The 26,099-nt window shown below is 45.3% G+C and overlaps 1 protein-coding gene and 1 pseudogene across 1 annotated transcript; both read left to right on the top strand.

Annotated features, from left to right (window-relative positions):
- Positions 1-17,579: 17,579 nt before the first annotated feature.
- Positions 17,580-17,975, top strand: LOC136465722 (transcription factor MYB1-like). The gene has a single exon (XM_066464345.1). It carries the CDS (start codon positions 17,580-17,582, stop codon positions 17,973-17,975), a length of 396 nt encoding a protein of 131 aa, XP_066320442.1.
- A 5,092-nt stretch (positions 17,976-23,067) lies between these two features.
- On the top strand, positions 23,068-24,067 carry LOC136463564 (dehydration-responsive element-binding protein 1F-like; annotated as a pseudogene).
- The last annotated feature ends 2,032 nt before the right edge of the window (positions 24,068-26,099 follow it).

Genomic DNA, 26,099 nt, shown 5'->3' with positions numbered 1-26,099 from the left:
CTCGTGGTGGGCCTGACTATCCTCGGGCGTTGCGGCCTCTAAAAGGCCATGTAGCAAGGCCACCATGGCGGTGATGTTCTGGCTCGCACGAGCGAAGCGAGGGAGGGCTTCATCGTCGGTGATGATCCTCTGGTTCACATCGCAGGCCATGGCACAAGTGCGCCCACTGTCTCCACAATGCTCGATCTCCTGCTCGAGCTAGAGTCACGCTTTCTCGATCTCTCGGTGTCGAGCTTTAACCTGCTCCACCGGCATGCGTGGTGAAGCCATTGTCTCCCTCTCGGCTTCGTCGTCGAGGTCGTTTGTTGGGGTAGCCTCCCCCTCACGGATGCTTTTGACATGTCCCTCAGGGGTACCCGTCATGAAGCATTCACGAGGGGAGTGATGGCTGCCCCTACTGGAGTCAGAGCTAGTGGGCGATTCTGGCTCCTCGGCCAGGAGGTCATGGAAGGATTCTGTGACGTGTTCGATCACATTCATGGGAGGTGGAACCATGCGTTGTGCCATAAGGTGGCTAATGGTCGACACGGCATTGCGGAGACCAAATAGAAGCACTATTGAGGTGCTTCGTATGTGGTGTTCCGGAGAGAGGGGTTCCCCTCCGGCGAGCCATGCCATGATGTTGGCGTCAGAGAAGGCAAGGTGGCGCGGGTCCTTCCTGGACAGCTAGGGTCCCAGGGAGTCATCGAGCTGGCGCTCAAGCCTCCCAAAGTCGAGGCCGATGGAAAGGAGAGGTTGGATGGCGGCGTGAGCTAATGCCAACTCTCCTCCCACTATAACGACGAAGTCTAGGTCCCTAAAGCGCACGTGTGTGCCCAGGACCCAGCTAATATCGTGGCTAGCCATCCGTGGCATAATGTTAATGTCAGAACGCGCAAAGGTCCCCTACCTAGTGCGCCAACTGTTGGTGTTTCGAGTAAACACCAATGAGTAAATTTGTTTATTTGAGCGTCTAGCCTAGATGGTGTGCTAAAAAGGCACAAGGTTTATACTAGGTTCAGGCATAATGTCCCTACATCCAGTTTGTAGCTGTTGCTCATGTTATTTGCACTGAAAGGTTCATAGTAGGGGTTACAAATGGGCGAGAGAGGGATAGGTCCCAAGTCTCTGATGGAAAGGTTGAAAGGGCGCTGAGAGATTGGTTGCTGCTTAGCTGTGTGTTATGTGATGCATGGTGTGTTGAATCGATCCATCCTCTTAGTGGGGTGCCCTGCCTTCTCTTTTATAGACCAAGGGAAAGCAGGGATTACAGATGGGAGAAAGAAGAAAAACCAAAGGCAAAGAAGGTCCTTCGAAGGTGCTAGGTCTTCCTTTTCCTCTGAGCAAGCCCTGCTGACACGATAGATGGTGCCAGGGATAGCTGCATGCTAGGCGTCTATTCCGCTGATGATGCCATGCTCTGGCTTGATCAGCAAGTGGTCATGTCCCATCCCGCCTCGGTGGGTGGCGCTGACGGACTGAGGTGTTGATCTATGACCCTACGGGCGAGCGGACAGTGCAGTGACCGCACTGTCCATCACAGTAGAGGATGCGAAGTCTCTTCTTGGGCCATAGTGGTTGTCGTATTCTTTTGTTAGGATCCGTGTCCGAGGGCAAATGGCGGTGCCCACAACACTATAAGACAAATGTTGGCGCCCACAACACTGTTCGGGCTCTAACATGCCCAGAAGGGCTTTAAAGTGTCTATCTTGTCATATCCTGATGGTACTTTACTGTAGACGTGCAGGGTATCATCCTCAGTATTGCGGTTGACTTGAGTGCCCTACCTTGTCTGCGTGCGTAGTTATGAAGGAGCAGTGCACAAACGTTGGGCGAGGCGGAGCCAGCCCTCGGACATTGTCGGGCGAGGCAGAGTGTGCCCTCAGACATCGGGTGAGGCAGAGTTTGACCTCAAATGTCGGGCGAGGTGGAGTCTGCCCTCGGACGTCGGGCGAGGTGGAGCCAGCCCCTGGGTGTCGGGCGAGGTGGAGTCTGCCCTCAGATGTCGGGCGAGGCAGAGTCTACCCTCAGACATTGGGTGAGGTAGAGTCTGCTCCCAGACATCGAGCGAGGCAGAGCCAGCCCCCGAACGTCGGGCTAGGCGGAGTCTTCCCTTAGACATCGGGCGAGATGGAGCCAACCCCCGAACGTCGGGCCATGCGGATTCTACCCTCAGACGTAGGGCGAGGCGGAGCCAGCTCTCGGACATTGGGTGAGGCAGAGCTAGCCCCCGGACATCGGGCGAGGCAGAGTCTGCCCTCAGACATCGAGCGAGGCGGAGTCTGCCCTCAAACATCGGGCGAGGCGGAGTTTACCCTCGGACATCGGGTGAGGCAGAGCCAGCCCTCGGGGGTCGGGTGAGGCGGAGTCTGCCCTTAGATGTCGGGCGAGGCGGAGCCTGCCCTCAGACGTCGAGCGAGGCGGAGTCTGCCCTTAGATGTTAGGCGAGGTGGAGTCAGCTTGGGGCGGTGCCCATGGTTTCGGTGGACAGACGAGTAGTGACTCGGCAAGCGGTGTAGTCACACTCTTGATCGCACGGATGAATCAACATTCGACAGTCATTAGCTCCTCCTCTTCGGGTATCCTAATATTGGTCCCCGACACATGCCATTTCATGTGTTTTGTGTGTTGAATTATATAATGCCCTACTTCATTAGGTTTTGTTTGCAACACGTGATCATATTTCACTACGTCCGCAATATTAAATTGAATATTATGACCATAAATAATGACAACAACTATATAATGAAAAGTCCAATACTATGACAAATTAAACAACACAATAATACTAGAAGTACGTGTCGACAAAGTAAATAACGCAGTACATGACCTAAGCATGCCCATACTTAAAGTGTATTACATAACAACACAATGAAAAGTCCAATAGTAGACAACATTGTTCATGAATAAACCATAGAACTAGCAAGTAATGGAGACTACTGAGTGCAATCCTTCCTCAAGGCATCGGGATTCTCCTCCATCGCTGCTTTCGCTCGGCGTGCACTCTCAAGCTTCTTCTCCCTCTCCTCCCCGTACGCAGCAACATGGCTCCTTTCCTCCTCTTCCTTGTGCTCTTTTTTTGCAGCCTCCTCTCTGCGTCTCTTCTCCATCATCTCCTTGTCCTCTGTCTCCCACCGCAACAGTCCTGCATCCATTGCTTATCTTCAGGGTTGATCTCAGTGTTGATCTACTGCTCAAAATCATAGAGCGGTGGAGGGGTCTGCAAAAAATGCAATTGTTACAAAACAAAAAAATAATGCAAGATGTCATATGACACAAACATCAATTCCTCACAATCTTGTTAATACGGCGCTAACGAAGTGTAGGCTCAAACGCAAAATTGAAACACATCCAATACCTCTGCCTATACGTGTCCTCTTCATCGGACTTGGCTACCTTGCAAGGATCGCCGCAAAAGCACATGGGTACTAGAACACCACTAGGCAGAGGCAATGGGTCAAAGGCATTTCCGGTCATCTGGTCATAACTACAATTTAGCCATTTTCGTTCTAAGAACCAAAAGCAATTAACATTAAACCCTACGCCGAGGGTTTTCCATTTGATCCACAACAATGAACATATATCATAACAACGTGCGCTGAGGTTACCTTGGTTTGGTAGCTTTTCCATGCCTTGGCATCCTACGATTGTATAATATAAATATTAAAATTACATGAAACCCTAAGTAATGACGATTCTTAAGTTAAAAATCCGACTAATATATACCGAATCAATTTGAAAAAAAACTAGGAGGGAGCGAGGATACCTTGCTCTCGTAGATCTATGGATCAAATCAAAGTTTCCAAGGTCCAATATGCTGATTCGTGAGGTAGGGCGAAGTGGGGAGAGAAAAAAAACCCGAGAGGGAGGAGAAAGAAGAGGAAGAAAGCTCAAATAGGAAGGTTGGTCGCCGGGTTAAAACACCACCTCGGCGCCATAGATCTTGGCGCCGTTCCCGGCGTCAATAACCATGGCGCCAAGCTCGGCGCCAAGATCTTCGGCGCCAAGGTGCCTACCAAGTCACCGCCACGTCTGCGTCGAGCCCAAGACCTAGGCGCCAAAATTTATGGCGCCAAGACGTGTAAGCTCAGCGCCACCAACGATGGCGCCGAGCTAAGGGTCCAGATTTTGAAAGCATACTTCTAGGGGCATATTTGTGAAAATTTTCCAAAAAAAGGGCTAAAACAAAAAATTCGGGCGGACGGAGCGTAGGCCTTTTTCTAGGTTGCGACTTGTGTGAACCCGTGGAGTGGGGCTAGGGAGCCGAGGGCTGAGATGGACGGTGGCAGCCAGATCAAACGGACATAGAGCAGGAGGGTACTGTATGACTGTTCATTCTGGATGCTGTTGTTAAGGTGGTAGAGAAACTAAAGATCTTATATGATATGATTAGCATTTCATCATTGTTCCGAAGAAGTCTCAACGAGGTTGCCCATGCAAATTCAAGTTTTGGATAGTTTCCATTGCTGATTTGTTTTTTTTCAGATCAAAGGCTTCCATCGCTGATTTGGAGAAATTTTATGGCATGTAGTAGACACTTGTTTGGTTGATTTTACAGTAATGCTATCATTAAGATGTCCTGAAGGCGGACGTCTCGCTCCACTCACTGCCGCAAGCTTTGTTCGTCTAATAAAAAACAAAATCAACTCCCACATGTCTCGCTCCGCTCCACTTCGCTACCGCACGCAGCGCTCGGCTCCACTCCTCCATGTGACACTCGACTGCCAGCCCTACCAGATGCGGCTGCCCTCTCCTGGTTTCGGCTTGCGGCTGCCTACGAGTCGCGGTGGCGTGGTTGCCAGCCCTGCCAGGCATGCAGCCGCCTATGAGTCACGACGCTCAGCTACCGGCCCTGCCAGGCGCGACACGAGGCCACTGCCTCCCTGCCTTATCGCGCAACCACTGTCGAGCTGCTGCCTACAAGCCCATCAGGCCGCTGCTACCGGCGAACTCCAAATGCTGACAAGCCTCCATTCTCCAAGTAGCAAGGAGATGTTTGTGATGAAACTATATGTAGCAAGCGTCTGTTTTCAAGTGTTTCAAATGTTTTAGCTGTATGTTGCAAGTGTTTCATACGGATGTTGCAAAAGTAGATTGGAATGTTGCACATGTTGCAATGGTTGTACACGTACGTTGAAAGCTCATGTTCTTAATGTTTCATCTATTTTCTTGACGTATGTTGCAAGTGTGTTTATTTGGATGTTACATATGTTTTCACAAATATGATGCAAGTTTTTATCTAGATGTTACATATGTTTACAATGGTTTCAAGTGTTTTTCAGGTGTTTTTGCAAGTGTTTCGGATGCATGATTCAAATATTTGTTTTGTTGCATCTAGGTGTTTCAAAACTAGAACGAGGGTTACATCTCTCTCATCGTCTTTCTGCTGTCTCGCCTCGGTGTCAGGCGCGGGAAGGTGGAGGTGGTCCCCACTAGCGCGGGAGGGCTCCACGTGCTTGTGGGCGGGCGCAACAGGCGAGACGTGAACAGGCAGGCATGGGACACGAGATGGGGCAGCGGCGCGGGCATCCAGACGGGGGCCTAGCGTCCGATCGTCCAGGCGCTAGTCACGCCCCATGCATATGGCATACAGTAGACACTTGTTTAGTTGGCTACCTTGAAAGATTTATGTCTGTACCTCGTATAATACTATAGAGTGGCGATCCCCTGGATTGGATCAGGTCAGGTGTCGGCAACATACATGATCCTCCTGCCTCTTGCCATCACGCACCATTGACACTTTGTGATAAGCAACAGCAATGGCAGCTATACCTATCCATCTATCGATAGATCATGAGATCGAATCTCCCATGATTGCGCTGCCGTTGCCCAGGTTCGGGGCTCATACATGCACACGGCCGGCCGGTCCTTGTGCATGCAACTGAAATCTCGATTTCAGTCTCAGAGCTACAGCTTCTAGCAGCTCATCACCTGGACCCGCAAGTACCAAGTACGTGCGTGCCGACTAGCATATCATGGAGCAATGATTGCATTAATTGGCCCGCTGGGGTGGGGGTACGGTGGGGATCACGCGAGCTCTTCAGTCGTCGTCGTCGTCGTCGTCACTGGCCGGTCACATCGATGCCGTCCTGACCCAATGATTGGAATCGGATCTTTGCAGGCAGGGCGCGTACGTCTGTGCATCGATCTCGATCGATCTCACTTCTCGCCCTTGCCTTGCTCCGGATCCATGCACTTGCAGTTGCCGTGGACCTCCGGCCGCCGCAGGGAGACGGATCGATCCATGCTCGGTCGTCTAGATCGATCGACGTCTTTGCTGCTGCTGCTGCTCGTTGCTGTTGCTGTGATTGCCTCTCTGCAGCCTCTGCTGGTTGCCCGGACGGCCGGCGCGCCGCCGCACATACGGACACACAGTGCAAGGGCCGGCGCGCGCGGCTAATTAAGCCCGAGCCCCCCAGCAGCTCACGGCGATACATTCCATGGAGCCATTTGGTCAAAACATATATTGTGCATCCATCAAATCATCGCCGATCTGTCCTCTTCCATCTTGTAGCTAGTACGTACGTGCTCGCCGCCACAACTCAAATCCATCGCCTAAATCATCACTAGCTGCAACTAGCTCGCGGCTGAATATATGCTCCACGGCCGACACCTGACCTGATAATGTTTTACTGTATAGGCGATCGACGATCACACTCGGACCCTATTTTGACCTGATATTTCCATGTCAGGTGATCTGCACCATAAGAGCAAGTATAATAATAGGCCGTAAGCTAGCTAAATGCTGAGGTGGAGGAGAGAGAAGAGAAACGAGCAGTAAGCTTACAGCCAACAGAGGCACAAGAACTAAAAAAAAACTTTGTGAGAGAAACAAGTAGGCCATGTATTAATAATAGAAGGCTAACTACTATATTGGTGGGCTGAGAGAAGGCTATAAAGAACCTTACAGCCAGCAAACTTGTATTATTAGCCTTGCTCTAAGTCTCACAACGACAATGCTACAATCCAAGTCGTTCCTGCTCTAGTCAGCTAGGGACGTACAAATTAAGTCCCCTCCGAATTGAAGGCAAGTGAACTAAGACTCAAATTAAACCCATATCATCTACAATCCTAATATGAATTTTGCCAAAATAACACTCCTCCAAATTGTGGGAATTGTGGTTGTTTCAGCCACAATTTGTCCTAACTAACCTTAGGTAAGTGTGGCTACAACATTTAGAGCCACATTTTGTCACGCCTAAGAGAATCTTGCAACATTTTTTTTACTCTATGACATTTGTAGCAAAAAAAAGATCTTATCTAAGTTTAATTGTCAAATAAACACTTACCAATTTAGTCAAACTTGTCTAAGCTAAAATGTGGCTAGTAACCAAAGACCAACTAGTTGTAGCAAAGATTGTATATTCTAGATTTTTCTATTATTACTAGTCCTAGTCCATCGACTGATGCTTCCATACATACTAAAATCTTACAAGATACATTCAACTAGTATTTTTATATTAATTAGTATGTTTTCTTTTTATTTATTTTCTAACACAATATGCTCATAGACACTAAAATTTCTATTCAATTGTGGTAAACATATTAATTATTGATTCATATGTTTTTCCATCCACGCATACATAGTTTTCTCTCTCTTCATGACATGTATCTTTAATATGCATTGAGTTGAAGTATAGCTTAAGTTATGATAGATGTTGTAGTCCATGTCTCGTGAAGCCGTGAATCTAAATTTTGAACTTATTAGTTGCTATTTTTTATGCTCAACTTATGTTGAAACTCTTATGTTTATAATGTTTTTTATAATGATAGAGGTGGGTAATTGTTTAAAAAACAAAATAGATCCAATAGCTATTATTATCAATGGTTATTAAACTCTACTAAATTGGTGCTCATGCCTTTCTATCTTTTGTGATAATTTCTAGGATTTACATTTTTGTCTATTCCATCTCATGAGGATTACCATGAATGCTCCTTTGGGACCTCCATTTAGTAATATTAAGATATATTGTCCATTGTGCAGCTTCGATACGTATTTAGTGATAAGGTTAAGTTATATGAGCTCTTGTTACATCCGTTTTTGTAGCATCATGATTCTACATTTTAGCTTTTGCTAATTTCTGTCCATGTTGAAACTCTAGTGCTTATTGTATATTTTATTCATTCTTTTTGTATTTTATTAAAAATTTCTGTAACAGACTACACTTCTTAGGTATCAAAATGGTAAGAAAAAATCATTTTAGCCAACACAGTGAGACTTAGGAGGTGATTTTCCTATTCTGAAGAATTATATTTATAGTAGTATTGATTTATAAAAACATAGAGCACTCGAAACTAATTTACTATTACTAAGTCAAAATATATAGCTATTTAAAGTAAAAGTTTGTAAAATCAAATATTAATATAAAAGTTAAATGCAAAAAAGATCTATTAACTTATGCAGGATTTCAATTAGGTCCATCAACTCTAAAAGTTGATTTTTGGGTCCATAAAATTTTTAAGTAGTTCACCGTGGGTCCATATATAACCCTTCGTTTGGCCCTTAGATTGAACTTTCAAGTCCACGAGCTTTTTAAGTGGTTCACCGAAAGTCTATATATATATATATATATATATATATCCCTTCTTTTAGCCTTTAGATCTGATGTGGCATGTGGAGTCAAAAGCCTGCATGACATGAATTTGCATTTAGCCCCTCCTGCGACCCTTCTCATTTCTTGTTTTGATCCCTGAGTGCACAAGATGGTGAGAGCAAGCACCGGCAAGTAGCACAAGCGCATGTGACGGTGGCGTGCCACAAAGGCCTGATGGCGCAAGGCATAGGGTTGCAGGGGCGCATTGCGGAGACGTGGTGGCGCGCGTGTCCCACGAGTCATTCCTTCTCTTATTTTTCCCCAAATCAACATAGGCACATGTATGGTGGGGAGAGGCCAATTCAGCGAAGGGAGCACTCACTCGACTACAATGGATGGGACCGCGAGCTTCACTACTCACCCGTGCACCCGAGGGTGAGTTTAATCTATCCTGTGGACGGCTAGCAACAGGTCGGCCATGAGCATGCTCATCCGGCGGTGACGACGGGCAGAAGGTAGAAGATAGCGATGAAAATGGTGGGTCAGCCATAGACTAGCCTCGAATGCATGCGCATGGGGACGAGGATGAGGGGACTGCAGCGGACTCAATTGTGCACTCGTTGAAGCAAAGATGGCCTACACCGATTTGAACGGCGGCACACGCTTGCTTAAATCTTGACCACGACAGATGCAGTACAATGGGTTGGGAGCTCCAGCATGGTTTTTGTGTGTCCAACGAGCATAAAGGCTAGAGGAGGCAAAGGCGGACTCACTAGAGCTCATTTCTAGGACAGAGGTGAAGCATAAGGTGACGACCGACGGTTATAGTAGGAGCTCCATGACCGGTAATGGTGGTGACGAGCATTGGAGCAGAGATAGAGCAGAGGCAAGTATGCCAGGATTGAGGGAGTGGAAAATAGGGTAGTGCAGTCAGAGGATAAGTATAAGCTCGGCAAATTTCATGCCATGATGGCTCATGACTCCACATGTTACGTTAAATCTAAGGGCCAAACGAAGGGTATGGACTTGTGGTGAACCATTTAAAAAGTTTATGGACCCAGAAGTTCAATCTAAAAGACAAACGAAGGGGTATGAACTTGTCCTGAACCAATTAAAAAGTTTATGACTTGGAAATCAACTTTTAGAGTTAATGGACCTAACTGAAACCCTCGCATAAGTTAATGGACCCCTGATACCTTTACTCCCTCCATCCCAAAAAAGTGATGTTTTAGGATTTTTCAGATAGATTAGTAGAGAAGAGAAATGTCCCTAATACCCTTGGTTTGTTACACATGATTCCCTTAAATTAAGGGATGTCTCGTGGTTTAGTTCCCTAACTAAGACATGATGCATGCAAGCATGCAAAGATCCTATGTGGCTGAAAAATAAAAATCGAGTGCATGCGTGTGGATAAGGAAAGGGGCAGATCTGTTGCGCATGAGATGGAATCTTACGTGGGCTAACAACATGTCTAAACCTCATAATATCATTTTTCCTAAGACAAATTTTAAATCATAGAACATCATTTTTTATACGGAGAGAATATCTCTTAATATAGTAATAATAAAGTGTCATTTTCATTGATTTGTGGTATGTTAAGGGAACATTTCTCCAAGCTTCATAAAGTATTAAAATAAGTAGTATCCTAATGTATGCATGTTACTTAGCCTATGTTGGCATAAGACCACTAGTGAAGCACCACGGTTGTGCATCTCTACTCACATGATTTTTTTGTGTGCATACATTTCTTAGAATTCAAACTCACGACCTCTCGTCTCACGAGATCCTTCCCCACCCACACACATCGTACTATCACTATGACCAAGTACATGATGCTATATTGTTAAATATTTCAGGGAAGACGCTAGTGCCCAAACATCTGGCCCCAAGAGATGTGCAGACGCAGCTCTCACTCAACCTATAAAATTATCTAGTTCCACATGTAACTCCCACCCAGCCTGTAAAATATATCTGGGGGACAACCCGTGCCCTGCCGTGGGTCTCATGCAACATGTGCAACACCAAATCTACTTTTGCAACATCCAGATGAAACACTTGCAACATATGTCCGAAATAACTGAAATACTTGCAACATACATCTAAAACACCAGAAAACACGTGTGTAGCCATTATAAAATATATGCAACATCCAGATGAAACACTTGAAACATACGTTTGAAGCAACTGAAAACACTTAAAAACATAAGCTTGCAATCATGCATATATAAGCAATATACAGATCTACTTTTGCAATATCCAGATGAAACACTTGCAACATACGTCTAAAACAGATTAAACAGTCGGAACATACACTTGAAATGTACGTGTAGAGCCATTGCAACATGTGTAACGTCTCAATCTATTTTTGCAACATTGACATAAAACATTTGCAACATACCTCTAAAACATCTGAAACACTTGAAATATACGTTTGCAACACGCGCTTTCAGCGTAATATCTCCTTACTGGTTGGGAATGGAGGCTCATCAGCGCGTGGAGTTCATCGGTGTAGAGCTCGCCGATGACTTGGTGCTCATCGCTCTGGTGGAGAAGGACGCGACAAGTCCGGTAGAGAAGACCGTGGTAGGTCCACGTGCTCTATAAGCCCCGCAGCTTGTGAGAGGTTCGGTGAAGAGGGAGGAAGACAGACTGCTATGCTCTAGCATGGTGGAGATGCTGGCTGGCGGAGCGGAGGGACGGTGGAGAGGGAGGCGCGGTGGAGAGTGCGGTCGCCGAGGCGATGCGGGAGCATGGCGAAGCATGGTTGCCGAGGTGGTGCGGGCGTGGAGCGGTGCTTTGTGAGGTGAGTTTTTTTAATGGTTGGGGGCAAGTGCGAGTGGATAAGCAGATAAGAATTACTGTCGGGGACGGTCCTTGGGCTAGTATGGGCGGCCCACCATCGGACGCATCTATCCGCCGAATACCCTACACCCAGAATTACCGATATTTCAGCCTCTGAACGGTCTCAAATATATATAAAAAACTAACCACCTTTTAAACCAGCAGTGACAAAAAAACCTTGGTGGAACCAAAACATCACTATTAACATTGGCATGCTATATATAACACCGTCAATCGAAAGATATCTGCTCGGCTGAAGTAGTCTGAGAAGCATGACAAAATTTTGGTCAAAGTCATGACAGTGTCAGCTGCTTTAGATTTCCGTTTCACTAGTAGAGAAAAGACTTTTGATCCACTTCGAAATTTGGCTTTAGTCCTGGTATTTTTCGCGCCCGGGACTAGAGAGACCTTTAGTCCCGGTTTGTAGCTCCAACCGGGACTAAAGGTCCCTACCCAATGGCTACTGTGGCAAGCTTTTGCTGTAGAGGACCTTTAGTCCTGGTTGGAGCTACCAACCGGGTCTAAAGGTTAACTTTTACTTCCGGTTGGTCCCTCCAACCGGGAGTAAAAATCTACTTCCGGCTGGAGGCTCTGTCCGGGACTAGAAAGGGACCTTTAGTCTCGGTTGGTGTCTCCAACCGGGACTAAAGGTCCTATATACCCCTTCTTTCTCCCCGAGCCCGAGCCACTTCGACCTCAGTGTTCTTGCTTCATCGCTGGCCTCTCTTCTTCCTCATCGTCGGTAATCACAAGATTTCTTTGATTCCTTCATCGATTCTTCGGTTCTAAAGGTTACCAACTTTATACTCTCATGTTTCATCAGTAGCATATCTCATTTTGTGGACTAGATATATGTGGTTTTTTATGGTGGATTTTTTTTATTTGTAAGCCATTTAAGCTCAAAATCACTTTAAAGTTTGCATATTTGGATGAAGGAAGGTTAAAGTAGTTATTCAAAACTAGTATTTAACTTTTATTTCTAGCATGCATAGCACACTTCATGGTTTAGAGATATAGAGAATTTTAGAGTTTTTTTAATTTTATTTGTTTGTAAAATGAGAAATTTATATTATATTAAAAATGAGTATAGAGAGTAGATGGCAACTGCTTCTAGGTCCTCGGCCTCTCATCGGGTTCCAAAGCGATTGAGGCCAGACCACCCTCTCATTGCATGCATCAAGTGTGAGGAGAAGATTATGATGGAGTACCGGGTGAGGAAGGAGTGTCCCAACAAGGGTCGTATCTTCTACAAGTGTCCGACAATGTGAGTTATTTTATCACATTTGATGATTATGGTTAATTTATACTTATTTTCATGATGATTATGATTAAAGTTCTAATTTTTTGTTTTAATTTCAGTGGGATGGCACTGGATGGTCAGGCTGGTACTGGGAGGAAGAGTATGTTAAACACGTGCAAAACTCTCTTGCACAGGCGGCTACGGCGGCTGATGAGGCAGTGATCCTGCGGAAGAAGCCCATAGATGTTGAACAAACGCATGATCTGTTTGTTTTAGTTGGGATTGGTCGCAAAATCCTTATGCTGCTGAAGTGCATTTTAGCTTTAGTTTTTTTAGTGGTAGTTGAAATTGTCTATATTGTAGCAAGACTTTCATAAATTAATACCTTGTGTGGTGGCATGCATGTCGTATAATTAACTAATTATGTTCTAGGTTTTAATATGGTATGTATGTCATGTAATACAGATGAGTCGTCATTGGATGTACAATGCTGATCGCCGCTCCCAAGAGTTTATTGAGGGCGTGCATTCTTTCTTACGTGTGGCCGAGGTAAACAAACGCGATGGTTTCATATGCTGCCCATGTGCCATATGTAAGAATTTGAAGGAATATACTAGCTCAAGGAGTCTTCATTCACACTTATTGAAGTCGGGTTTTATGCCAAACTATATTTGTTGGATGAAGCACAAAGAAACCGGGGTTGTAATGGAAGAAGGTGAAGAAGAACAATGGGACAATGATGACATAATTGCTGAATATGGTGCCTTCAATGATACTGCAATGGGGGAAGCTGAAGAAGAGGTAGGCGCAGAAGATGAGCCCGCTGATGATCTTGGTCAGGCCATTCGTGACGCACAAAGAGAATGCGAAAGTGAAAAGGAGAAGATCAAGTTCGAGCGCATGCTAGAGGATCACAAGAAATTGCTATACCCAACTTGTGATACGGGGTAGAAAAAGTTGGGTACCACACTAGAATTGCTGCAATGGAAGGCAAAGAATGGTGTATCTGACAAGGGATTTGGGGAGTTACTAAAAATCCAAAAAAGATGCTTTCGAAGGATAACGAATTGCTCGCCACTATGTACGAAGCAAAATAGGTAGTCTGTCCTTTGGGATTAGAAATCCAGAAGATACATGCATGTCCTAATGACTGCATCCTCTACCATGGTGAGGAGTACGAGAAGTTAGATGCATGCCTGGTATGTCATGCATCGTAGTATAAGATCAGGCGAGATGACCCTAGTGATGTTGAGGGTGAACGTCCCATGAAGAAAATCCCTGCCAAGATTATGTGGTATGCTTCTATAATACCACGTTTGAAACGTCTGTTCAGAAACAAAGATCATGCAAAGTTGTTGCGATGGCACAAAGAAGACCGTAAGGTAGACAATATGTTGAGACACCCTGCTGATGGGTCCCAGTGGAGAGCAATCGATAGAGAATTCCCAGAGTTTGCAAATGACGCAAGAAACTTAAGGTTTGCTTTAAGTACGGATGGTATGAATCCTTTCGGGGAGCAGAGCAGTAGTCATAGCACTTGGCCTGTTACTCTATGTATCTACAACCTTCCTCCCTGGTTATGCATGAAGCGTAAGTTTATTATGATGCTAGTGCTCATCCAAGGCCCAAGGCAACCTAGCAACGACATCGATGTGTACCTGAGGCCACTAGTTGAAGAACTTCTACTTTTGTGGAACAGACCAGGTGTACGTGTGTGGGATGAGCACAAACAGGAACACTTTGACCTACGAGCATTGTTGTTTGTAACAATCAATGATTGGCCTGCTCTAAGTAATCTTTTAGGACAATCAAACAAGGGATATAATACATGCACGCACTGTTTCGATGACATTAAAGGTATATTCTTGAAAAAATGTTGAAAGGTCGTGTACCTTGGCCATCATTGATTTCTTCCTACGAATCACCCCCTAAGAAAAAAGGCAAGCATTTTAAAGGTAAGGCAAACCACCAGACCAAGTCGGGCAACCAAACTGGTGAGGATGTACTCAATATGGTCAAGGATGTGAAAGTAGTATTTGGAAAGGCACATGGCAGCGAACCTGTTCTGAACGATGCCGACGGTCACGCACCCATGTGGAAGAAGAAGTCCATATTTTGGGAGCTACCCTATTGGTAAGTCCTAGAGGTCTGTAACGCGATCGACGTGATGCACCTGATGAAGAATCTTTGTATGAACCTGCTAGGCTTCATGGGTGTGTATGGGAAGCCTAAGGACACACTTGAAGCACGACAGGACCTACGGTGTTTGAAAGAACGAGACAACCTACATCTAGAGAAGACAGATGATGGACGCCATTACTTAAGTCCTGCTAGCTACACTCTTAGCAAAGAAGAGAAGGAAAGCATGTTTGAATGCCTAGCAAGCATGAAGGTACCATCTGGATTCTCCTCGAATATAAAGGGTATAATAAATGTGCCAGAGAAGAAATTCCTAAACTTAAAGTTCCATGACTGCCATGTGCTCATAACGCAATTGCTTCTAGTTGCATTAAGAGGAATTCTACCTCCAAATGTATGTCTAGCCATCGTGAAGCTATGTGCATTCCTCAATGCAATTTCTCATAAGGCAATTGATCCAATAGATCTAGCTAAACTACAGAATGATGTGGTTCAATGTCTTGTCAGCTTTGAGTTGGTGTTCCCTCCTTCCTTCTTTAATATCATGACACACCTCCTAGTTCACCTGGTCAAGGAGATTAGCATTCTCGGTCTTGTGTTCCTGCACAATATGTTTCCCTTTGAGAGGTTCATGGGAGTCCTAAAGAAATATGTTCACAACCATGCTCGGCCAGAAGGAAGCATCGCTAAGGGCTATGGAACAGAGGAGGTCATTGAGTTTTGTGTTGACTTTATTCTCGACCTTGACCTAATTGGTGTTCCTAAATCGCGACACGAGGGGAGACTAAGTGGAAAGGGGACACTAGGGAAGAAATCATATATTGGTACATGGGACAATTATTTTAATAAAGCACACTACACAGTCTGCAAAACTCCTCCTTGGTGGATCCGTATATCGAGACACATAAAGAGTTGCTCCGATCCGAGTTTTTAGGGAAGTCTGAAGCTTGGATTATGCGTTAGCACATGGAAACTTTCAGCGACTGGTTGCGAAAAGAATGTCAGGGTGATGAGAGTATTGATGAGCAACTGTATTTGTTGGCTAAGCAGCCATCGTGGCATATCCTCACATACAAAGGGTATGAGATAAATGGGAATACATTTTACACAGTAGCCCAAGATAAAAGGAGCATCAACCAAAATAGTGGTGTTCGTATAGATGCCACCGACCCTAATGGAAATAAGCAAACATATTATGGCCACATAGAGGAGATATGGGAATGAAACTATGCACCTACTTTTAAGGTACCTTTGTTCAAGTGCCAATGGGTAAAGGCGACCGGAGGCGGGGTAGTAGTCGACAACCAGTATGGAATGACAACCATGGACCTCAACAATATTGGGTACAAAGACGAACCATTCGTCCTTGCCAAGGATGTGAATCAGTTGTTCTATGTCAAGGACATGTCTACAAAACCGAAGAGAGGGAAAAACAACAATGACCTAATCAATGAGCCAAAGCGCCATATAGTTCTTTTAGGGAAAAGAAATATCATCGGAATTGAAGACAAGTTAGACATATCAGAAGATTATGAAAAGGATGACCGAATTCCACCCTTCACAATGAACAAAGACCCAAGCATCCAGCTAAATGATGAGGACACTCCATGGTTACGGCGCGATCATAACCAAGGGATATACGTTAAGAAGTTCACTACTGTGCTCGCTTGATACATATAGTGATGTTTAATAGTGTGTATTAGAGGTATTATATAATAATTATGAATTCAGAGATGTTTATTAGGTGTTTCCTTTTTTTCTATGTTCAGATTAAATTTGTGTTTGATGGTGGGATTTCCATGTCACTTCTGGACAATGAGTGATGAAAAAATGAAAAGATTTACGTTAAAATGATGTGAAAACAAATTTCCAATCAAAAATAAAAGTTTTGATGATTTAAATTAAACACTACATTTTTGCATTAATGAAATAGTAATTATTAATGACATTATGTTTCAATATTTATAAGAAAAAACAAAAAACTTTAGGGCACACAATTTTCCTATGTGCAATAAAGCAAAAGTAAATCCATATTCTTTTAAAACAATTTTATGCCTTGTATTTAATTTACTGTGCAATTAACAAGACTTTAACATTTTATAGAAAGAAATATATAAAAAAACAAATGGAGCTTAAAACTAGTGAGAAGCCAAACTGCAGCCCACCTTTACTCCCGGATGGATAACCACCCGGGACACAAGATGGCCTGCGTTTTCGCGGCCCGCCAAAATTCCCTTTACTCCCGGGCCGTGGCTACACCCGGGACTAAAGGTCATACCTTTAGTCCCGGTTCTAACCATCACCTGGGACTAAAGAACCTTTAGTCCCGGGCCCTGGATTCATCCAGGACTAAAGGCCCCCCCTTTATAAACCACACCCTTCTCCCTTCTCTAGTTCTCTTCCTCTCTGTCTCCGCCGCCCGATCGATCTAGGCCCGGCCGCGCCACCGTCGCCACACTTCACTTCGATCTTCACCGCCGTCCCCACGCCATTTGTCGTCATCTCTGCCTCAACTCATAGTGCGCCTTCTTCTCCAACAGGATCTAGTAGCCGCCAAGCCACGCAGTCGCCTTATCTTCTCCACCAGATCCGATCCAGCAGCGCCGCCGCCCCTAGGCGACCACCCTAGCCTCACCTCATCACGCGCGCACGCTTTGTCACAGGCCCCACGTGCACGTGCGCTTCTTCTTTGGCCGGCCAGCGCACGCCTCGCTCATCCTCGTCCATCGTCGCCGCAGCTTGTGTCGCTCATCCCTGGCCCGTGCACCTCGCTCGTCCTCGCAGGACCACACGTTGTCCTCGTCCCTGGCCCACCTCGCTCTTCCTCACTGGAGCACTGGCCCTTCATGCCCGAGGAGGATGCCACCATCGTCCACACCCACACGCGGCTCGGCAATCGCTGGGCCACCATCGCGCGCCTCCTCCCCGACCGCACCGACAACGCTGTTAAGAACCACTGGAACTACTCCCTCAAGCGCAAGCTCGCCGCCACTGCCGTGTCCAGGTTGGGAGTGGTCTCCGATGACACCGCCGCCACCTCGCTCGTCCTCATCCACACAGAAGAGCGCACGCGCCTCTGTGGCTCTCGTCTCCGGCTATCCAGCCGCATCGTCGCCACGGTGACTGCCTTTTCTTCTTATTACCCCTTTTGTAATCGGATGGATGCGTGTGTCGAGCCCTCGTGTCGGCAATCTTATAATGGGATATGGCTCTTCGATTTTTGTTGCGCGATTTTGCGCTGAGCCATTGAGCCAGCTCTTGTGCCTGTTGCGCCATGGCCGTAGTCATAGCATGCCCCGAACGTCGGAAATGAGCATCGAAAATGTAGTCCAACTTCATGATCCCAGGCCTCCACAAGTCTCAACTCCCCCAAGCGACCGACACCGTTTCTATTGCGGCAAACCTAGGCTGGCTGCAAACCCAAGCCTAAAACAGAGCCCAAAACTTGGCCGGGGTCCAGCAGCTCTTTTCTTTCGCGTGCCGGTGCTTCTCGTGTTGGTGGCCAAGGCAAGCAAATTAAGGGCCGAGGAGTGGACTATGGTGAACAAGACGAGTAGACGACAATGCTAAAGGAGGGAGAAGTGTTCAAACTTCTGTTGCGACGCTTGTTCTTCTTTATCCACCTTTTCGTAGATAATACCAAAAAAACGTGCGCATCGTATCTGGATTTTCTCATATTTTTTCCCATCTCCTCACTTTTTGATGCAGCGCACTATTTTTGTTGCATCCAACCATGTAGAAATTATTAGGGGGCGCGTTGTATGTAACCTAAAGAAAACCATAAAAAATAGGGTTATATAATTAATTTATATTGTTATATATCTAAATTTGTTATATATATCACTTGCCAATAAATATTTCTAGAAAATAAGAAATCAAAGTTATGCTTTAGAGACTTGAATTTCGAGAGTAGTTATTTAATTAATTTTAAGCACATGACTCGGATCCATTTTATAGATATATGGTTTTTATTTTTTATAGATATATCTAGTGGTGTAAAAGCTAGATGGCTGCCCCGAGAGACAACATGGATGAAGAAATGATGGATATTATCAACACCAGCACTCAATTTGCCGATGGTGACCAGCAGGATGTAGATGACGGAAGTCAATACCTGGCTCTTGAAAATAATCAAGAAAATATTGTGCAAGAAAATACTGGCGAGGTATATATATTTATATATATATTTGAATATTATATACATATATATTTGAATATCTATCATCTATTATGTGTACATATGATATTTATTTATTCTTTTTTATACGTAGCCCTCTGGATCGACGACCACAATGGCAAAAAGCAAAAATATTCGAGGCCCGAAAAAAGTCCATTGGAGGGGCGCTACATAATATTGGAATTCAATATCGAGATAGGCGAACCACTTGGTCCACATGTAAGGAAATTCTGCAACACTGTGGGTACCTTGTAAGGGATAGACTTCCAATCAGTGCCCGTGAATGGAAGCAAAAGATCAACGAGCCTCATGTTAGTTTTGTCTCTGATCTTGATAAGAATTTAATTTGGGATGATATCCTTCAACATTTCACGTTGCAAGCGGATGATTATGATGATATCAACGATGATGAATTAAAGGAGCTAGTTCGAAAGTGGGCTATGAAGAAGATGGCCACACAATTCCAAACTTGGAAGAAATCCCTATACATGAAATACAGTCAAGAAGAACCTAACGCTCAATCTCAATACTAGGGGCCCGCTCGCGAAGTTGAGGCCCTACTGGAATGATTTTGTATAGTACAAGACATCGGAAGAGGGTGAGGAACGGGTGAGAAGGAACCAAGAGAATGCCCGACAGAAGGTATACCACCATGGCATAGGATTAGGTGGCTACGCGACTGCCATTCCCAAGTGGGAAAAATGGAAGCGGACATTCTTGCTAAGGGTATCACACCAGAATCACTCAATTGGGCCCGAACGCGTGAAGAATTGGTTTTTCGCTCATGGGGGAAGACTGGGCCTAGAGACCGGGAAGCTGGTTCATGGCCCAAAACTTGAAAGAGCAACACAAAGATTTTCTTATGCTCTACAAGATAAAGCTATTGGTGCGTTTAGACCTAATAGAGAGAAGGATGAACTGACGTATGCCATCGAGACTGCTGAACACAGTGGCCGAACGAGAGGTGTAGGACGGAACATTTCTTGGGAGCATGGTTTCCCTAACGACAGAGATACCTACAGAAGTCGGTAGAGAAGGAAGGATGAGGAAGCAGCGCAGATTAGTAGGTTGGAGGAATATGTTCGTGAGTCATGGGAGGCGTTGCTTCAAGCACAGGAGCGCGAAAAAGACATGCAAGCTAGAATGCAGGACGAAATCATAAAGCAAGTGCAAATAGCAATGAGTGCTCAAAGGCAGGCATCAGATCCAGGAATCAACATTAATATTAGCCCCCCTGATCAGTTAAAAAGCAGCTGCGCTTCCACGGAGTTGCCAAATTAAGATGACGCAATGCTATGTTTCCCCATGGATGACATCACTGCACCGTTTACATCATGTGAGCTACATATTCCAAAAGAGAATGCCACAATCATGGTGGCTCTCGGTGTTTTTCTCCTCCAGATCCTACCAAGACACCAAGAATCCATAGGGCAATAATACCACCTGGATATGTTAGCGTCTCAGTGGATAGAGTTAACAAAGGTTTTAGTGATCTGGCTCTTGACATTCCAGGAGGTGATGGGGAGAAGACTCTAGGAGAAGCAGAGAAGACATTCATACTATGGCGCAAGCACTACATCATTATTCTTGGGGTCTCTAGTCCACCGCCGCTTCCTCAACTGCAGACAATAGGTGCAGACAAAAGTGAACGAAATATTTTTTTCACTATTTTTTTATTGACATGCATGATTAATAATAACAATTTCTTATACCTAATTATTCTTTTTTTATACTCACACAGCAGGGCATCCGCCAACCTAAGTCCAATTATTCAATCTCCAGATCATCATAGTGCTCCGGGCAATGATTATGCAACGCCGCCACCGCCGCCACCTCCAAGGAGGTCTCCAACGCCTCCAAGGAGGTCTCCAACGGCTGCCCCGCCTCCCTTGATGACTAAGAAGCAGCCAGCTCCTAAGAGGTCCACCCCACAAACAAAGCCATTGGCCCACCAGCCGACAAAGAAGAAAGCCTCCTCTAATCCAGTTATTCCCCAAAAACTGTCTTATGAGAAAAGTGAAAAGGAATTAAATGTTGCAGTACAAAAAGATATGAACCGTTTCTTTGAAAAAGTAAGAAAGCAACGAGAAGCGAGGGAGAACCCGGAGAAACCGTACTTCTACCTACCTCCAGATCTTCTAAGAAAGAAGGTGGACCAGAAAAAGCAGGAATCTCAAAAGACTCTACCAAAATCGAACTACGACCGCTCTCTCACTAAGTCATTTGAGGTGGCACAGAAAAAGACTAGAGCAGGGAAAGGTGTTGCACAACTCGGACAACAATCGCAACAATCAGTCCCCCCTCTTGTCATTCGTAATGAATATGGTTCAAACTTAGACTTACTGGACGTCGATTTTGAGGACCTAGTTCGGTTTTATGTGGATACTAGTTTGGACCTTGCTCAAGTGCTCGCTGAAGGACCATCTGCTCCGAAAGTGGATCCTTAAAAGAAATTTGAACATGGAAAGAGTCTATACAACCCTAAGGCCTTAGGTGAACTGGGTACGCAAATGTACCTGCTAAACAAGTGGTACATGACGGCGTGTGAACTGGAGAGAGACCTTTGTTTCTGTCAGAGTTAGAAACCAACACTTACTTCCGTGGCGATGACGTTATATATGTCGAGTTTTTAGAATTACACCAACTATATCACCTGGACTCTCTCGACAAAAGTCTCATTAGCTGCTATTGTCTGTAAGTGTGATTATTTTCTACTATTAAAGTGTATATATATAAAGCTACATGTATATATATAAATTATATATCCTCACACTATATTTTTATATATGCAGATATGAGATGGCAGAACTCTGAAAGAGAAGATAATAATGTTGGTTTCGTTGATCCAAATGTCATATTCAAACACCCTAATCCCCCGCCTTAATGGAAAGCTAAACTCGAGAAAAATCTCATGAGGTTCTTAGTGAACCAACAAAACAAGGACATACTCTTCCCCTACAACTTCAAGTGAGTGTTAAATAATTAATGTCGATTCATATGGACATTTATTCAATTATTTGCTTACTAGCTAAGCTATCTCCCATATATATATATATATATATATATATATATATATATATATATATATATATATATATATTGACTCTAATTAATGTCGATCATATTTGTGTATAAAAACATATGCAGCAATCACTGGATATTAATGGTCATCGATATGGCCAATAGTCGTTTGAGCATCTTAGACTCGTTAAGAAAAGAGCAAACAGAGTACCAAGACATAATAGATATTATCCAAGGGTTAGAAAACTATGACTGAAGGGGGTTAGAAAACTAGGACTGAAGGGATTTTCCAACCGAGAGTAAAGCTTATTTGTGTACTAGTGTTTGTACGTACCTCATAGTCATTATTGGAACCACTAGAACGCTTGCAGTTGCGAGATCGTTTTCATGCAATTGATGATGACAAAAGGTTCCTTGTGTTAGATTCAGGGGAGCATTTGTACGACGCAGGTGATGTGGGTGTAGGTACCGGATGGAATAAGGCCTTTCGTACGGGCCTCAGTTGGGACGTCTCCGGTGCTGTGCCAATCACACACTATGGCGGACTTGGTTACACCTGCAGCATCTAAGGTGAATTTTGCAGTCAATTCTAAGGTGAATTTTGCAGTCAATTTCCCAATCGACGGTCGTGTTCGTTTGAACTTATCAATCGGCTTACAATATTTTTCTCTCACAACAAAACAGCTTCAACCGGCTCAGCCGAACAGGCCCGATGTTCAAGATTCCACATAGTCGTCTCATCTTTGCCGCCGAGCTATCAAGAAAAAATGTATCTATCCGTATCTCTATCTATCTATGAATTTATCTGTCTATCTACTGCACCAAAAAATCTATCTATAGTTTATATGCCCGGAGCATCAATGTACACGTGTGACGAATGAATCGTCAGTGATCACCCACTGCCACTGGCTGCGTCCTGTCCTCTCAACCCTATCAATTACTAGCACAGCATTTCACCATGACAGATCAGTAATGGCCACCAAATAGTTTCGCATGGCGGCAGCTTATTTTTCTGGCATTTCCATGCACGAACAGCCACTCCGATCCATCACTACCCGGTGGCGCTGGCGCCTACTATATAAGAGCGCCGTGATCACCCGCGAACCCGCACTGCACTTGCACCACCGGAGCGAAGCTCTAGCTACCTTCTCCTCTCATCATCATCCGCGCATTATTACCACATTGTGAGCGCTTCGATCGATCAGCCATGGAGAACCACCACCAGCAGCCGGCCGCTCCGGCGGCCGCCGCCGCGGCTGCGAGCTCCCCGCAGTACCGAGGCGTGAGGCGGCGGAAGTGGGGCAAGTGGGTGTCGGAGATCCGTCAGCCGGGCACCAAGGTCCGCGTCTGGCTCGGCAGCTTCGACTCCGCGGAGGCCGCGGCCGTGGCGCACGACGTGGCGGCGCTGTGCCTGCGCGGCCCGCGGGACGCGCAGCTCAACTTCCCGGGCTCCGCGGGGTGGCTGCCCCGCCCGGCCAGCACCGACCCGGCCGACATCCGAGCCGCCGCGGCTGAGGCGGCCGAGCGCGTGCGCCGTGAGCCGGCGCTTGTTGGCACTGCTGCCAACGCCGAGCCCGGCAGGGTCCTCTGCTGCCAGTGCCAGCCGCCTTGACCTGGCCGTGGGCGACGAGTTTGACGACGACCTCGCGTCGCCCAGGCTGTGGACCGAGATGGCAGAGGCCATGCTGCTGGACCCACCCAAGTGGGGCCCGGATGGCAGCGACGGTTCCGAGGGCACCCAGGGGTCCCTGTGGGATGCATGCTAGAGAGCCTGCGTGCCAAGTCAGCTCTCGCTCTGCTATAGTGCTCTATACCATATATACCCCTGCTAATGCCCTGACGTGTCCACGTGGCGCTTCCTTCGCTGCTATTCTTTTTTATGATATTGTTATGGATGTCTGTTTCAGAATCAGAATGTTATAAGTGAAATTCTCAGGGTCAGACGAGACGGCGGACATGGGCAAAACAAGCTAAGGATCAACCAGAGTCAGCAAATCATGTTCTCCTCCATAAATAAAATTTGTGGTATTGTGTAGCATAAATTTTCCATGTGCTTTGATGTATTTCAGATTTTACTCTTTTTCTTTGTGCTGCCAACTTATGAAGATCGAGAATTAATCATGTCTAATACAGCAAGGTGCATATATGTATGACATTGATTTCCCTTTGTATCTCATGGTAATAATAATTACTAATAGGCTATCGCCATGGCATGCTGAGGATAAGTTATGGTAAATGACACGATCTACCAATTAATGTGATGTCTTTCGGTAATTATATCCCCTTAAAAATTAGTTCTTGGTATCAAATAGACCCTAAACTTAAAGAAATAAGCACTCGAGAGATGCATTTGATTGTTTACAAGAGATATGTGAAAAATGAAATGATCAAGATGCCCAAGAGGGAAGAGGTAAATTGGGCTAATTCTAAATTTCTTTCAATAATTAAGTCCTACACTTAGCCTATTTCACCCCTTGTGCCTAGAAGTGTTTCTATTGTTCTATCGCACAAGAGTTTTGCACCTAGGTTCCAATCCTATTGTAACATGGCAATTCTAGAAATATAGAGATATGAATTGAATTGATCAAATGTAAATGCTCAAAGTAAAGAGAGGAAGAGGAACGCGTCGATGTTTTTCCGAGGTATCGGAGAGTCACCACTCTCCACTAGTCCTCGTTGAAGCACCCGCGCAAGGGTGTAGCTCCCCTTTGATCCGCGCAATGATCAAGTGCTCTTTACGGGCTGATTCTTTGACACTCCATCGCGGTGAATTGTCCACAACCGCTCACACCATGACTTGGGTCATCCACAAGCTCCGCCGGATGATAACTAAGTTCTCAATCATCACCAAGCCGTCTAGATGATGGCGATCACCAAGAGTAACAAGCACAAGCTCTCACTTGACCAAGATAAGCCTAATGAGAAGGGTGGATGCACACTTGCTACTCCCTATGCACTAATGAGATCCTTAATCTTGGATTATCAAATCTCAATCACCCCACTAGGCTTTTGCTCTCCCTTGCACTCTAAAGGTGTTTCTCAGCTGAACATATGGGCAAGAGTACTAAGTTGGACGAGTAGGAGAGGTATTTGTACTCCTCACTTCAAAACATACTCGTTGGGGTCCAACTTAGCACATTTCGGGGTGACTGGACGCTCAGGTCAAAGTGACTGGACGCGGCCGATCAGTGGCCAACGGCTACATGACGCCAGCCCAGTTATCAGAGATCGGACTCTGACTAGCGTCCGATCGCCACCCATCAGACACATCCGGTCAAAAAATTTCATTCTCTAGATGCTTACTGTTGTTGACTAGAAGCTACCTCTAGTGCGTCAGGTCACAACATTCTCAGCATTCGGTCGAAAAGCAAACCCTAGCAACGCGAGCTAATACTAACCGGACGTGGTATCTGTGAGTCCGGTCCAACATTCGGTCGAAGAACACACCCTAGCAGCGTGAGCTAACACTGACTGAACGCGGCACCTGTGCGTCCGGTCCAGCATCCGGTCATTATCCAAGTCTCCATTCACCTCCAATTTTACCAACTTTGTGAACAACATCGACTTGAACTGATCTATGGGCTATCCTTGAGCTACCTAGTGCTAAGTTTGACAAGTGTGCACCACACCTAAACCATTAGACTCATCTAGGTCAAGCTACTAGTTCATACCCCCTTAATAGTATGGCCAAAGAAAAAGAAACAAAGTCCTAAACTACTCTAAGTGTCTCTCCAACGCCAAACAACACTTACAACTAGTTCAGTCCTTAACCTTGTCGTCCATCCTTTGAAAACCGAAGCGATTTCCATCAACAGGGGCATGAAAACCATAATTGCCCAATCAATCACCATTACCATGACCTAACTCAAGTTACCTCTACAAAACACACTTTAGTCACAGTAATCCTGTGTTGTTATTAATCACTGAAACTCAACTAAGGGCCTAGATGCTTTCAATCTCCCCCTTTTTGGTAATTGATGACAACACAACCTCGAGTATGTATAAAAGATGAGCGAGGTTTTCAACATGCTTGGTTCATATAAGCAATTGACAATAGAAACAAAGGAGGGTTAGGCATGCTTATATGATCCAAGCCAACATAATATACTTACAAGGTATGAAATAAGCATAAGTACACAAAGTAAAGCTCATTTGTATCGGAGTAAAA

This window comes from Miscanthus floridulus, chromosome 7 (genome assembly GCF_019320115.1).
Source record: "Miscanthus floridulus cultivar M001 chromosome 7, ASM1932011v1, whole genome shotgun sequence".
Lineage (NCBI taxonomy): Eukaryota > Viridiplantae > Streptophyta > Magnoliopsida > Poales > Poaceae > Miscanthus > Miscanthus floridulus.
Note: the sequence above shows the minus strand (reverse complement) of the source record. Positions and strands in the feature narration are given on the sequence as shown.

Bases quoted from the DNA above. Each gene is read 5' to 3' on its own strand.
- LOC136465722 (XM_066464345.1), top strand. From the start codon at position 17,580: ATGCCCGAGGAGGATGCCACCATCGTCCACACCCACACGCGGCTCGGC.